Here is a 14071-nt window from a genome sequence, read left to right as displayed (position 1 = left end):
CAAAACTGTTTGGCTAGAGGTTAGGTATTTGTATCTGGCATCAGATCAAACTGTGCATTTGGGATCATGCTTTTAGGGTTCTAGAAAAAGTCAATTAGTTCCATTAACAGCAAAACGAAAACAACATGCACAGGGATTCTCTCACATTCAGTTCCTTAAAAACTACTGACCTAATTTTAGAATAGAAATTTGTTCAAATTGTACAATTAGTGGATTTTATGTCTGATTTCCAACAAAGTATGATGCTCTATCTCAAAAATAAAGATGAGAAAAAATTAAGTCTGAAAACTGAAATACCTATAGTTATGTAAAACTCATCTTCAACTCCTAATATATTAAAACTGAAAACTGAATGTTAAAAATGGTGCGGATCAGAACTTAGAAGTCCACTAAAACACTTAATTCAGGAAACAGAAAGGAACAAAGAAGAAGAATAGAGATGAAGAATAAAAAGCCTTATTAACCTTATAAGTATAACTTCACCATAGCTTGCGAATTTTTGAAGAAGGTCATCAATCAAGTTATCATCGAAGTAGTTTTCTTCTGCTGAAGAACTTTTGATGGAGACCATTACTGTGCCATCAGGTGGTCCCTGCGTCGCTATCACCTCCTTATAAACTTTCTGTCTCTCTTCTGCTTCTATTTCAAATATGTCAATGTCAATCAATGCCACCACAGGCCTTGGGGAAAAAGAAAGAAAACAACAGAAAAAAAGATTGTAAAGAAAGAAAAGAAATGCCTTAAAATTAAATTTTCAGTAATTAGGAAGTAATGTATAATAAAACTGAAACCTATGATCAGATGTCTTCAGCTCTGCTCTTCCATAGTGCAACAAAGTACCAGGATTCCATGTATAAGGGACTTGGCTGTTATCATGAAAACTAGCATTCAGAAGATCCAGGTCTTCAGCTACATTCAATAGGAATGAAAACAAAAGGGGAAAGATACAATGATTGCAGGAACATGATAAAAAAAGAAAACATCAAAAACCTACTTGTTAAAACAAACAAAAAAAAAGGTTAAAGAGAAATTAGACCAAAACCAAGCATTTTACAGAAAGAACAAGTTCGTTCTGAACAAGTGAAATATCAGTAACTATTGTCTGCTTCATTATTCACCCGTTCAGTGTCTCTCCTGTTAATCAAAAATTCTGTGAGAAGCTTTCTGTCTGGAACAAAGCCAGGGAGACAAGCTCAGAACTGCTGGCACTGTGAATGTCACTGAATGTTCTTGTAACTGGCTTACAGAACCTGTTAAAAACCATTTAAGGAAGCACTCAAACCTGATCGGTCAAAGGGCCATTTTCTTCTTCTCCAAAGAATACGATCTGTCCACGCTGGCGTGCGACATTTTTCACTGGTGTCATAGTCATCAGAAAACAGATCATATTTGTACGTAGGAGCAAAATTTATTTTCCCCTCTAAAAATCCCCTGAAAATCTATTAAAAAAAATCCAACAATTATGTCATGCCAGAATACAGAAGCAGATGGGAAACAGCTTGAAACTAATCAGAATTCTCTTTTTTGAAAAAAGAAAACCTGTATAGACATCTCCACACACACAAAAAAAGGCATTTGATAATATGAATCTTCTTCCAAATTTTATTTACTGAGAGCATTCTACACCTTCCACTATGACTAAACAGCAACCCAGACAGATCATCACTAACCAGAAGCATGTCAACAATTACGTCGTGAAACCCAGACTCCTCAGCAACCTACTGCTCCCCCAGCATCATGCAGAACTTGAAGCCATCAAGACTCTGTCTGCAGCACTTTTATTAACTGAGTAGTTGCTCATTTGTCAGCAAAGTTGGGAACTGAGGGTTATTATTTTATGTACCTTTCTGAACACACGTAGCATATCCAGAAAGGAAAGTGCCTCGTTTAAATTAATAGGAATCACAAAACAAATGAACAAAAAAAAGCCCCAATAGACTTTTTTATCAATACATCTGACATGATGTGAAGAGTGTAAAGAAATACTATCACCATTTCTCCCAGTTACCTGCCCAACATTAACAGATAAACCTGGCCAACACAAGATGTGAGAAGGCCAGAAGATTTGCTCGCTGCTGCAGTGTTCAGATTAAACATAAGCTAAGAATCTTAACTGAATCAGGTCCAACCTACCATCTATTCTTGCACTAGCACTTGACTTGACATCAGAGATCTGTAAGATACAAACCTAACTTGGATCTTATAGCCAAGTCTATATAAAAAAACAGGTTAGAGTACTTTGCTAGTATTCTCGAATGCCATAATATATTTAAGATACCTGTCCAGAATTTTTCTGATTGATAAGCTGGTCTCCTGCTATAAGGGAATCCCAATTCTGTTGTCGGATTAGTTCCTTAACCTCCTCATTAGGAATATCTATTCTATAATTAAAGTCACCACACCAAAAGATGTAGTCATGGGAAAAAAGCATCCTTCCCTGTAAAAGAAAAGCACATGCTGAAAATAAAAAACAGCAAAGTGACAGAAGCTGACTAGTTTCAGGTATAGTTCAGTTTAGGAGGGTTTTGTTTTGTTTTTTAATCAAAGTATTTATTATTTCTATCTCATTAGGACAAAAGTTAGTATTTAGCATTCATATGGTTAGAACCACATAGCCAAGGGCATGGTATTCACACATGCACAATATGGAAGGAGCTATAACCCCTTCTATGAATCATCTGAATTGGATCCCATACATTCTTCATCATTCTGCTCCAGTTTTGCAAGTTTGCTCTAAGATGATGACTGCTATCTGTGTCACAAATACTACCCTGCGATCTTCTGGCAGAATATCCTGGCATAAACTGCAAGCTGAAGGCTTTATTATTCAGACTGAAAAATCTTCAATTAAGTTACATACAATTTTTGAGGCTAGGGACAGACAGAAGAGTTCTTTCAGTTTTAAGAAGGCCTAGGGCTTAAGTGAAAATTATTACTTTGTTTTGATTTTTTCAGTGCTCTTAAGTAAATCAAAGCGAATTAAGTAGATTAAAACAACAGCATTAACAAACTGTTTCTGGAAGCACTAAGAATACAACACACTCAAGAAAGGTTAAAATAGAACAATGGTGAAAAATTTAGGAAAAAAAAATCAATAAAATCAGATGTGAGTTGTCTGCACAGTACCACAGAAGCTAACAATTGCAATTTAAGACAACTTTTTCTCAAGGAAGCATTTTATTGCAGTGTTGAAATTACTGTTCATTTGGTATTTGATAACCTTTTATGAGTATAAACTACTGAACGGCATGATCTAATTTGACAAAAGTAATTTAAAAAGAGACTAAGATGAGCTAGCAAAAAATATCATAATTGTGTACTGAAAATAGAGCCGTTCCCACAGTTGTTTCTTTTCTCCTCATAACTGATAAACTTTAGTACCTACAAAAGTTCTATAACATCTCAGGAATCTCTACGGTCTCTTCCCTAGCTAAACCCTCAGTCCTCTATCTTTTCCATCAGTCACTGCTGTGGAAAGCTCTATTTTTCTCTAATCTTCTATTTCAAAAAGAATTGGGGGAATTTATTTTATCTCTGAGACCTCTAATCCAAGGAAAGTTGGAAATTCCCCAAAGGCATCAGGGGAGGGGAGATAAATAAACTAAACTTCTGGATGACACTGCTGGTGCTTAAGGGGTTTAATTTCTCATTTGTTAAGGAATTTGAACACTATTACTTACCATTGGAAAACTGAGCTTGCGAGCTATTTCTACAAAGTCTTCATTTCTTTCTTTAACTTGTGATTGCCCTGCAGCAAAATGGCTGCAGACAAAGCAAAGACTGGATGTATGAAACAGCATCCGAATTGCTACTGCACCTTTATTACCAGTGGCTCCTCCCATGCCAGTCTTTACAGTATCAACAGCAACGTCCCTGAAAGAGTTAAAACAAACATTAAACCTTCAAATCATAGAACATCCCAAGCTGGAAGGGACCCACAAGAATCACTGAATCCAACTCTGTGCTCCACACAGCACCGTTTGAAATTGAAACCCTTTGTCCAGATGCTCCTTGAACTCCAGCAGCTGGGGGCTGTGCTCACTGCCCTGGGCAGCCTGTTCTATGCCCACCACTCTCTGGGTGGACAGCTCTAAATTTGCCTGAGGAGGACTGTATCCCTGAATGATACTTTGTAAAGGGACTAAAGGATAACAGTAGGATCTTATCTTGGACAAAATGACATTTTCACATTGTTCTTTCAGCAGTAAGGACACTGAACCCTTCTAAGAAATGTCATCAGTTATCAAGCAGGTAACAATATAACCTCAACTTTTCAAGCCTTCTACTCAACTGACAAGACACCTGAAAACTACAATAAAAGAATTTAAGCAGCTAGTTCCCCAGAAGATGGAACAGCTCTCTTGGAGCCCAACATATTTCTTAGCACACTTGTACATCTGTCTGCAATACCCAACAACCTGCAGGTGACCCAGCCCTGGGCACAGCTGTGCATTCACTGACCTGATAAAGGGAGCATGCTGGGGTCTGATGAACACAAAGAGGCAGACGCCCACTAACTGCTCGGAAGCCAGCAGCACATACTTGTAATCTCTTGATATGGTCTTCTGCAGTTCTGCAGCCCAGAGCTTCTGATTGGTTGTGCTAGCAGCGAGATTAGAAAAGCCAGTTTTAAAATAAATAAATTAAGTGGGTATTGAGAGTGTTGAACTAGTTCAATCACCTTCATAGAATAACTTCAACCAGACACTGGGGAAGTAGGTCAAAGCCAAGCTGTGAATGTGCCTTCTGGCAGAGTCGCAGCCTAGAAGGTTGTATTGACATCTTAATTTCAAACGCATCAGATGTTGCCTCACTTTTCACAATAACACGGACTATGTTAGAAGCCATGACTCTTTTCTATAGTTCTGAAGCTAGAGTAGAGGAGTAAACTTCTTTCTTGGGAGCTCCCCAGCCTAGAGTTCAGTTAAATTTGGAAAACATGCTGTCTGCTGTCTTAGATCAGGAAGAAACTTCCTTGAAGACCTAAAGACTATGGTTCTCAGAGCAAGCATAGGATATACATGAAACAACAGATCTGGAAGCACTGCTAACTAGACTCAGTGTGAATGAGTGGATGAAACAGTCACTTTGTCCCCAAGACAAAAGCTTCTGCGAAGGCAAACAGTACAAAAGGCTTCAGATGTTTTTTTTCCTGACTAGTTAAAACTTGACAAACCAGAAAACCATGCAACACAGTCGGACAAAACAGTGGACAAAGAGAACATTACCCTAGGATTACACAGGAAGACTTCATCACTGCTATCATCCAGAACTGACAACAATATATTTTCATATTCCACTTCACCAGGGGCAAAAAAAAAACCAATCCAAACTCCACAGTAACATTATGCATGCAACACACAGAACAATAGAGCTAAAAACAAACTACCAATAGGTCAGGTTATACTCAGAGGTTACTTTTGCTTTCAACGACAGCAAAAACTGATGGTACAGGAGGATGCACTCGTTTTATATAGACCAAAATTTGATGCCAGACGGTATACAAAGGTATACCAACAACGCATGCTTTTGGAAGGGATTTCACAGGACTCACTGCTCCCAGCAGTAAGAATGCTCAGAGTCTGTGGAACACTACCAGCATCAGAGATAAACTCTTTCACTCTTTCAATGTGTTTAACAAAAAATATACAGATAATTCTGGGGCTACTGAACTTTTTCAGTGCAATCCAAACTATAGCCAAGTACTGACAGTTTGGATCCTTGACGTTATGTTTTGAGTAATCTCAAGTAGGCACATGAAAGCTGAGATGATTCTGCAGTCTCAGCAGAGACACAGCAGACAGAACTGGAGTGCAGGCAAAAAATAACATAGAATAATCCCAACCATTACAATTAAGGGGGAAAAAAATAGCATTATACTTAAATCTGGTGGTCACTAGAACTAATTTTGTGCAGATTTTATTACCTACCTTGCATTCACAATGTTTCCTGCATTCAACTCCACCATTTCTTCAAATCCAATGGCAAATATGTCTACAGGCTTGCTTCTTCGATCTGCATTTTAAATATTGAAAAAAGCTATCTGTTGGTTACAGTTAACTTCAGAACCAAGACTCATATTTCTGTTATCATGTTCATGGTCTAATTAAGAAAGTCAGTTTTCAATTAAAATTAAAAATAAAAATAAAAAAGCAAGATTACAAGTCCTACCTTGGAATTCATGAATACCAGCTATGCTTGGTGCATCTAGAAGCCAGTCAGTGAGGGTCTGATTTTTAAAGGCAATACTTCGAAACTGCTTCCCCCCATTGACATTCCACGTCCCAATGCAGACTCGAACTTTTTTTGGTTTTGCATACTTATAAAAGTTTTCACACATACTCTTTAGCACTTTTACAGATGCTGCAAAAACATTTGAAAATATGTTAATGTTATATAGGATTTCCTATTTTTTCCTTTTTTTCCCCCCCATAAAACTTAGCAATGAGATCTTTTCCTTAAAAAAATAAAATAAAATAAAATAAAAAAATAAAAGGGAATAAATCCATGCATATGCATACAGAAAATTAAACTGTGATAGCAAAATGGATTCAGCATTTCACCAGGTTAAGTACATTTGCAGACATGTTATTTGCCTGGGTAGGACACTGACTGAATGAAAGATGGTAACAGTTTGTTCAAAATTATGTATTATGTAATATATATATACACGTATACTCACACTGCATATATAGAAATACACATCACTATATACATTTTATATAGTATTTATATTACTATGAAAATTTAAAGACAGTCATATGTTATATATAGTAATACATATTTACATTTCTATATATAGCAATATAAATATTAATGTACCATAAATATCTACCATTCTCTATCCTATGATTCCCTATGGAAATTGATTTTAAGTACATGCCAACACAGATATCTATCTCATATACATATGTTGCATTTATGAAATTAGAATCTAATTTAACAATACAACAATTTACAAACATTAATTTCTTGAAATGAAAAAATGATTGATATAAATCTATTTCCTAAAACAGATGAGGTAAATTATCTTATCAAAATATGTTCTTTTTAAATCACAAATCCAAATAGCTGTTTAGGTAAGTTGAATTCCTGAAGCTCTGTTTTAATGAGGGAAGTAGACTAGGACTTGAAACTAACTTCTCTGCTACCTCAGCCTTTCTGGGCCTTGTTTCTACATGCCACATGGGAAAAAGAGTAGTGACCTACTTGTAAAGGGCACAGTGAGAAGAAAAATATATATATTTTATGCTTAGACACTGGAGTTACAGAGATTTGAAAAGCCCCTTCACAGAAAGCTGTGTAAAAAAAAAAAATATATATATATATAATAAATAGTTATTTCCTGAAGCAAAAAAACAGGTCTCTATTTTTTTTTCCTCCTCTAATTTAAGTGGGAAAGAAATTTTATTAGATATCAACACTACTGGCTTGCACTGTACTTTACTCAAGCAAAATTATCTACTAAAAAGACTGTCAAGGTTATGAGTCTATAAGAATCACGTAAACTTCATTAGATTGAATTCTTCCCTCCATTGTGTGGTATCTGGCAAAACAGCCATCTAGCAGGCACAGTATTTTCACTCAAGTCCCTAAAACAGGATTACTTGCCAGTGGTGTTTTTGTCAGATTTTTAGTCATTCTTTTATATTTACCACCTTTCAATTTGCTCCAGAATTTTGGCTACCCAGTTAAGACAAAAACCAAGGATCCTCTGGCCATAGTGGTTCCATAACGAACTGGAATCAGGAGAAGAAAATAGAATGTGTTTGTGAAGAACTTCTCTGCTGAATGAATCATATGTCTGCATGTGGGGCACATAAAAGCTAGCAAATTGACTGGTGTCTCTGAGGGTAATGCAAGCAGATCACGTTTGCCATCACCCATTAATTTCCTTATTTTAGTCCAGGAAAATTAATTCGACAAAACTATAAGAAGTCAGCAATACGCCTTATGCCTTCAGAGGACAGCCACCTACTGAGGTTACAACCACAAGTATCTACATGCTAAGCAACAGTCAAGTCAAGAAGTCCACCAAATGCTGGAAAAAACAATGAAGGTCAAAGAGAGAATCAACCCCAGCACCTGATAACTGAAATGAAACCAGCCCAAGAAATTCTGCAGCCAGAATGCATGCAAGTATCCCAATCACCCAACGGGTGAGCTGAACCCAAGGAACCCAAAACGTACCACAGACAAGCTCTGAAGATCTGCATAGATTAGTCTTTGTTATGTTCCCAGCAAACTTAAAAACTGAGTTTGGACTTCTACTTTCCTCACTTCAGTTTTCTTTCAGTAGTAACTTTGAACTTGAACAGTTGTTCCAAATAATTCACATTTCTTACCACACAAAATCAAATTACTGCCTACTTAACTCCTGGTACTGTAATGAGCTCCTAATGTGAAAAATTATACCAGAACAGAACATAACTTCATCAGGAACCTGCTAACATGCTTATTGCAAACAGGAAATTGATACTGTTACATGAGAAAAACGTCTAAATTGTAGAATGACTCTTCATTCAAAATGAGAATAAAGAAGGAAAACCAAGATATTTTCACCCCTTTTTGCAGAACAGTGAATGAGCCAATGTTGTTTCAGTGCTCCTTAACCTCCTGCATGTCATTTTCCTTCACCATTTCTAACCATTTACCCTTAAAAAAAAACAACACTATCACACTCTACAACATTAATAACCCAAGAAATTAAATTCTATGTTATTTTGTAACAAGAGTGTTTTAACTGCTTTTCATACTAAACAGGAACACATTTGGAAATCAATTCCACAGAAAGAATATTAATTTAAAATTCTATCCAACTGAGCTCTTTTGCTGCAATGTCCAAATTATTGCAGGTATTTTTCAAAATATGCAATCTTGATTGAGATGTATTCCAAAGTAAGATTATATATATATATATTTATATAGACACTTATAATTCCTAGTGAGTCTACAGTCTAGATGGTGACGCCATATATGACAGTCACTTTATAAATGGCAAAGTGACTTTGTCATTTATAAAGAGCTTTAAACACTTCAGATGTATATGAACAAAAACTTAGTCTAGAACAAATTCTTAAGTGTTTCTTACAAGGATCCTCCCTATTCATTCTGCAGTGCATAGAGCTCATAGCTACTACCCAAGTGTCCAAGTTCCAAGGAGATTGTGCAGAACCCTGCAATCCCTAAACAATTCTGCAAATAATCTTTTCATTTTAATAGCCTCCTGATTTCTTTCCCTCCTCCTCTCCCTTTATCTTACCAGATACTGAGTATATAATTTTTCCCCTCATTTAGAAACTAAACATCTGATCTGATTCACCAAAATTACTTCCAAAAAGTAGCAAAATGAACCCAATTAATACAATGGCTCCGAGACTGCTGTTTTCTCAGCACATTGTAAAATCTGAATATACAAGGATTAGGAATATTGTTTTTTAACTAATAGTTTCTAAGAGCAAGGAGGTGATGAAGTGCTGAACAGCTGAGAAGTACTCACAGCCCCCCCTTAATAACACATATAAATCATCTCTTCAAGTGGTGCAGCTCCATGCAGTCAGAGTTACAACAGAAAGAAGAATTTCCACTAGTCGATATCTCATTTTAAGCCCAAAAAAACAATGGTCAAGATATTACCATCATGTCTCCAGATCAGGAGTTAACCATGATGGTCCCTCTTAGAGTTTTCTCTTTACTGAGAGTTCTACCCAAATAGATGCTCTAATACTGTTGTGCTGCATACAGAGGTAACTGTATCTCAGTAGTTTTGACTGTACTTTTGCTCCACAAAAGCATGCATCAGCACTTCATTTCAAATCCTTTTTGCACAACATAAGCCACTACTGGGAGATTAATACAGTTGGTCCCATGCAAGGACACAAGAAGGTAGAGCCGTCTAAGGGCAAAGACAACAAAGTTACAAATTGTAGTAAAGAATTTTACCTTAACTCCCCAAAAAAACCAACCGTTTTGACAAAACAAGAACACTGAAGCTCTCAAATCAGATAAAAATGCAAATTTCTCTATGTCTAGAATAAAGTACTTGCAGAAATAAAATCAAATAAACAAACGGCTGTCTGTTTTTATAACCCACACCCAAGCACAACTGCAACCTTTTCCACTTCCTGTATTTTCACTTCTCTTGTACTAGAGATTTTCTTGTATTACGGAATTTTGTGGCAGAGGAACATCATGTCCAAATAGTATAGAGAAAATGTGAGCCCAAGACCAAGTATTATGCAAATAGGCATGAGAAAAAAGCCAAAGAAGAACAGCTGCCCAGATATTTACAGCTTAATTTTCTATACTATACCTGATTGTAATGACTGCTCTGAAACTACGGATGCAGTAAGAAGGAAACAAGAAAAAAATTAGTCAAACAGGCAATTACTTAAAAAAAAATTAAAAAAAACCAGAACATGTTAAAATATACATTTTATTATATATAACTGTTCACATCAGTTAAAGCAAATCTTTTATGCTGCAAAATCTAAAAGCTTTCACAACAGTACTGACAAAGACTCTCTTCTTGCCCTACTAATACTAGGTCTATGCACGCTGAAGTATATCTCTCTAATTCCTCACCTACTAGAAAATGCAGTGACCTTACGTTCTGTGAAGACTGACTCATGTTCTACCACTGACAGGAGCTGCAAATATCGCAAGGCCAGTTTGCACTCACAGAGGAAGTGAGAAGGAACAAGAAGGACTTTCAATGAGCTTTGAGGCAGGGTCAATTTAGCAAGTTTCTGACGCAGTAGAAGTTATAATAACATGAAATCTCATGGTAAAAAAAGCAAAAGGAAAAGTCTTTCAGGGGTCACGTAGTAAATGAGATGAACACAAGATGAATACTACAACTGGGTTAAGATTTTTCTTGCACCACTTGCTACTTCCTTGCATGCTGGAGTTCCAGAGGAATGGGACATGATTGTACTGCTGGAGACCGCACAGGCTACGTCTCTGTTTGGAAAAGCAGGGTTGTGTGATCCAAAGCCCCATTTCTCATCAAGGAGCTGGGTTCAGGTAACCAGACCCTTCAAATCCCACATGACCGTGCCTAAGCAGAGCTTCTCTTTGAAGCCTCTCTCTGATTTTGGTGCAGAATTTCACCCATTGCCTGACGTATTTTGGTGGTGCACACATTCATGGGAAAGGTCTCTTAACATAAAAAAACACCTTTCCGTGATGGAAACTCATTCACCGTGAATTTTCTGATGGCTCCTGTTATCTTAAATTTTCTTCAATTAAGAAAATCTGTTTTTCTCCTCAGTAGAGGAAACCAAAATGCTAAATACAATCATTAAGCACTCTAAGATTAGCAAAAAAAAAAAAAAAAAGTAAATACTTTGCATCTGGTTTAATACCACAGTGATAAGTTCTTCACTTGACAGATCAAATAAAGGGAGACATTTAGCAAACAATAAAAAAACATTTAAAAAATAAACTAGGATTTACTTTTCCCCAAAATTCAGCATGGAGTTGTTGCAGCTAACACTTGCAAAAAATGGATTTGAAGAAGTGAACAGTCCCTATGTCACATGCATCTACCATACAGTTCTGAGAAATACACTCCCCAAATATTCTCCTATTAAGCCACCAGATATGAACAAACTATAAACAGTAAACAAACAACTGCAGCACGTTAGTTTGGTAATATTAGCCAAGGAGAAGTAACTTTTATCTTTTAATAAGCCAACAGAATATAAAAAAAACCAAAAACAATTACACTTTCCAATACTGCTTTGAAACAGACTCCATACAGCTTTCTTACACCAAATAGTTATCAGACAGATTAAAATCCTGAAAGACACATACCGCGTAAACTGCTGGTGGTTAAGAGAGCCCGTGCTTTATCTGCTAAATCACTATTTAGGGTATTTCCCAATAACAAAACATCAATGGCCTCCTGCTTGGAGCTATCAAAAAAGTTATTTTGAATCGTTCTGGTCACAGAACGAGCACCATCCTTCAGCTTTCCAGCCTGTTAGGGAGGAATACGTATAAAATATTTTATGTTGGACATTGCTCATAAAAACATTGGCAATATTCATTAACATTTTTGTTAACGTCATTAATAATTTTTAAATCTAAGGCAATTTCCTTCCTATGCTGTTAAATAAGAGCCTTCTGAGTCTACAGTACTGCATCCATTTTTCTCCCCCAAATGCTAAACCATATACTAACATTTTTGAGGCACACCTAAGAGCCGGAAGATTGCAGATTAAATTATTTAAATTAAGTAAAATTCTGCTGGAAGGGGAATATATATTTTTTTTCCCTAAACTCTTAGTTTTCAAAAATTGTCGATATAATACCAGGTTTAGACCATGATATAGGATTTTGGGCTTTTCCCCAAATAATGAAAAATGAACAAGCACTTAAGTCCATGTATCATGATACATCAATGACTTTGCATATGCAAGCACATTAGTTCAGAATTTATATTCTGAAATATCCACATTACAGAAGGGGTAGCTTCAATTTATTAAGGTTCCTCAACTTTTTAAAGTAACGTGCAAATCTCATGCAGTATCCCAGAAGGAATGTACATGCCAATCTATAGCTACGTACGTACCAAGGCACTGTCATTGCACACACTGCACACCAGCAGAGCAATGGAATAGTGCTCCAAAAAAGCAGTGTCTAACAACCTGAAAGAAGAATCTGCAAGAGATGTACTGGTACTAAAAATGGCATCTGTGGGTCAGACTTATAGAGGACAATGTAAACAGTATGTCACGCAGTCACCTACTTGACTCAAAAGCCAGCAGTGTTAAGCTGTGTGCACAGCACTGACAACAACTTCACAGGCACAAAGATGTTTTCTTGATTACATGGCTTACTGTGTCTTACATACACAAATGTATTTTGCCTGCAAAGCATATGTAAACACATGCTCTTGCATGTACGTGAAATACAGACCATAATCCGTCAGGGATGCTGCATGGTAGTGTCTTATTATTAAAAAAATACTTGAAGTTTACAATTTGCATTGCTCAGGAAGGTATCTTAAATGCACATCAACAAAAGACAAAAGCTTAATGAAACTACAAAACCAATCCACCAGTTAGTTCAATGAACTGTGCTATGTAACAAGGAATTACTCTTTTGTCAAGGATAAGCAGTAGCAGATTAGCACCATGATTTTGTAAGAAAATGTGGATGAAGTGATGGGGAGCATACTATTGCAACAGGATTTTAATAGGATGCTGCTCGTTTTCTGTCAGAAAATGTACGACTTAAGACGTGATCCAAAAAACACACTCACCATTCACATATCAGGCAATTAATTGAAAGGAACCCAGAGAGAGCAAAAGAAAGAGCAGGTAAGGAGTTAGATGTAATGAGTATTATCATTCTTTAAAAAAGGACTGTTTTTCAGTACATTAACTTGTTTAAGATTAAAATACATTCTCTCATATCCCAGATTTCCGTATTTTTACTTCTAAATACTCTTGGACTTTGAAGAATCAAACTGACAAACTTTTCATTTGGGAAATGACAAAAGCAAGTTTAAAACAAAATTCTAAAATATCATTAGCAGAGTGCTCACGAAGATACTGACTGCTGACCTGGACAAGTTTCACAGAAAGAATGACAACTAATGGATGGCTTTGCAAATGTTAGAGGCCCTCTTCGAACTGACAGACTTCCACCAGGGACACTGCCTTTGAATTCTGGTACTCTCTAACAGTTGCACCAAGACAGGGAACCCTATGACAACGATGGACTATTCTGTATCATTATACAAACAGCAAAGTAAATATACTCTGCATTTTACACGTTAAAAAAATTTAAGAGTAAATACAATAAAAGCATTTCACAAAGTAAAAAAAAAAAATTAAGTAGTCTAATGAATGCCAGAAAAGTATTAATTTAGAAGAATAAACAGATAAGGTTGAATGAAGAAGCCAGGAGAAGGGGAAACACCCTATAAAATACTTACTGTAGCTTTCCTGAGGGTCTGGTTGATGTAAAAAAGTAAAACTGAACATTTCTTAACAAAATTCCATCCTATACTAAAATACAAGCAATTATCAAATGAGAAGGCCTTGCACCAATTAAGGGC

The 14071-nt window shown here is 36.3% G+C and overlaps 1 protein-coding gene across 7 annotated transcripts in view; it reads right to left on the bottom strand.

Moving 5' to 3' along the window:
* Positions 1–14071, bottom strand: part of SYNJ1 (synaptojanin 1) — a 56372-nt gene that overhangs the window by 19056 nt on the left and 23245 nt on the right. For 4 of the 7 annotated variants that reach the window (XM_065741772.1, XM_065741773.1, XM_065741774.1 and 1 more), the window contains exons 12-21: positions 11818–11983; positions 10313–10336; positions 6172–6363; positions 5931–6015; positions 4462–4602; positions 3681–3873; positions 2279–2437; positions 1283–1439; positions 792–909; positions 465–680 (exon numbers count right to left, since the gene is read on the bottom strand). In XM_065741772.1, the coding sequence (XP_065597844.1) occupies positions 465–680; positions 792–909; positions 1283–1439; positions 2279–2437; positions 3681–3873; positions 4462–4602; positions 5931–6015; positions 6172–6363; positions 10313–10336; positions 11818–11983 (1451 nt within the window). The remainder of the gene's footprint in view (positions 1–464; positions 681–791; positions 910–1282; positions 1440–2278; positions 2438–3680; positions 3874–4461; positions 4603–5930; positions 6016–6171; positions 6364–10312; positions 10337–11817; positions 11984–14071) is intronic. The other 3 variants (XM_065741776.1, XM_065741779.1, XM_065741778.1) reach the window with 2 other exon arrangements.

This window comes from Cyrtonyx montezumae, unplaced genomic scaffold, assembly GCF_038088225.1.
Source record: "Cyrtonyx montezumae isolate F1298 unplaced genomic scaffold, pur_monq_1.0 scaffold_3, whole genome shotgun sequence".
NCBI classification, from domain to species: Eukaryota; Metazoa; Chordata; class Aves; order Galliformes; family Odontophoridae; genus Cyrtonyx; species Cyrtonyx montezumae.
This window is presented reverse-complemented; position numbering and strand designations above follow the sequence as displayed.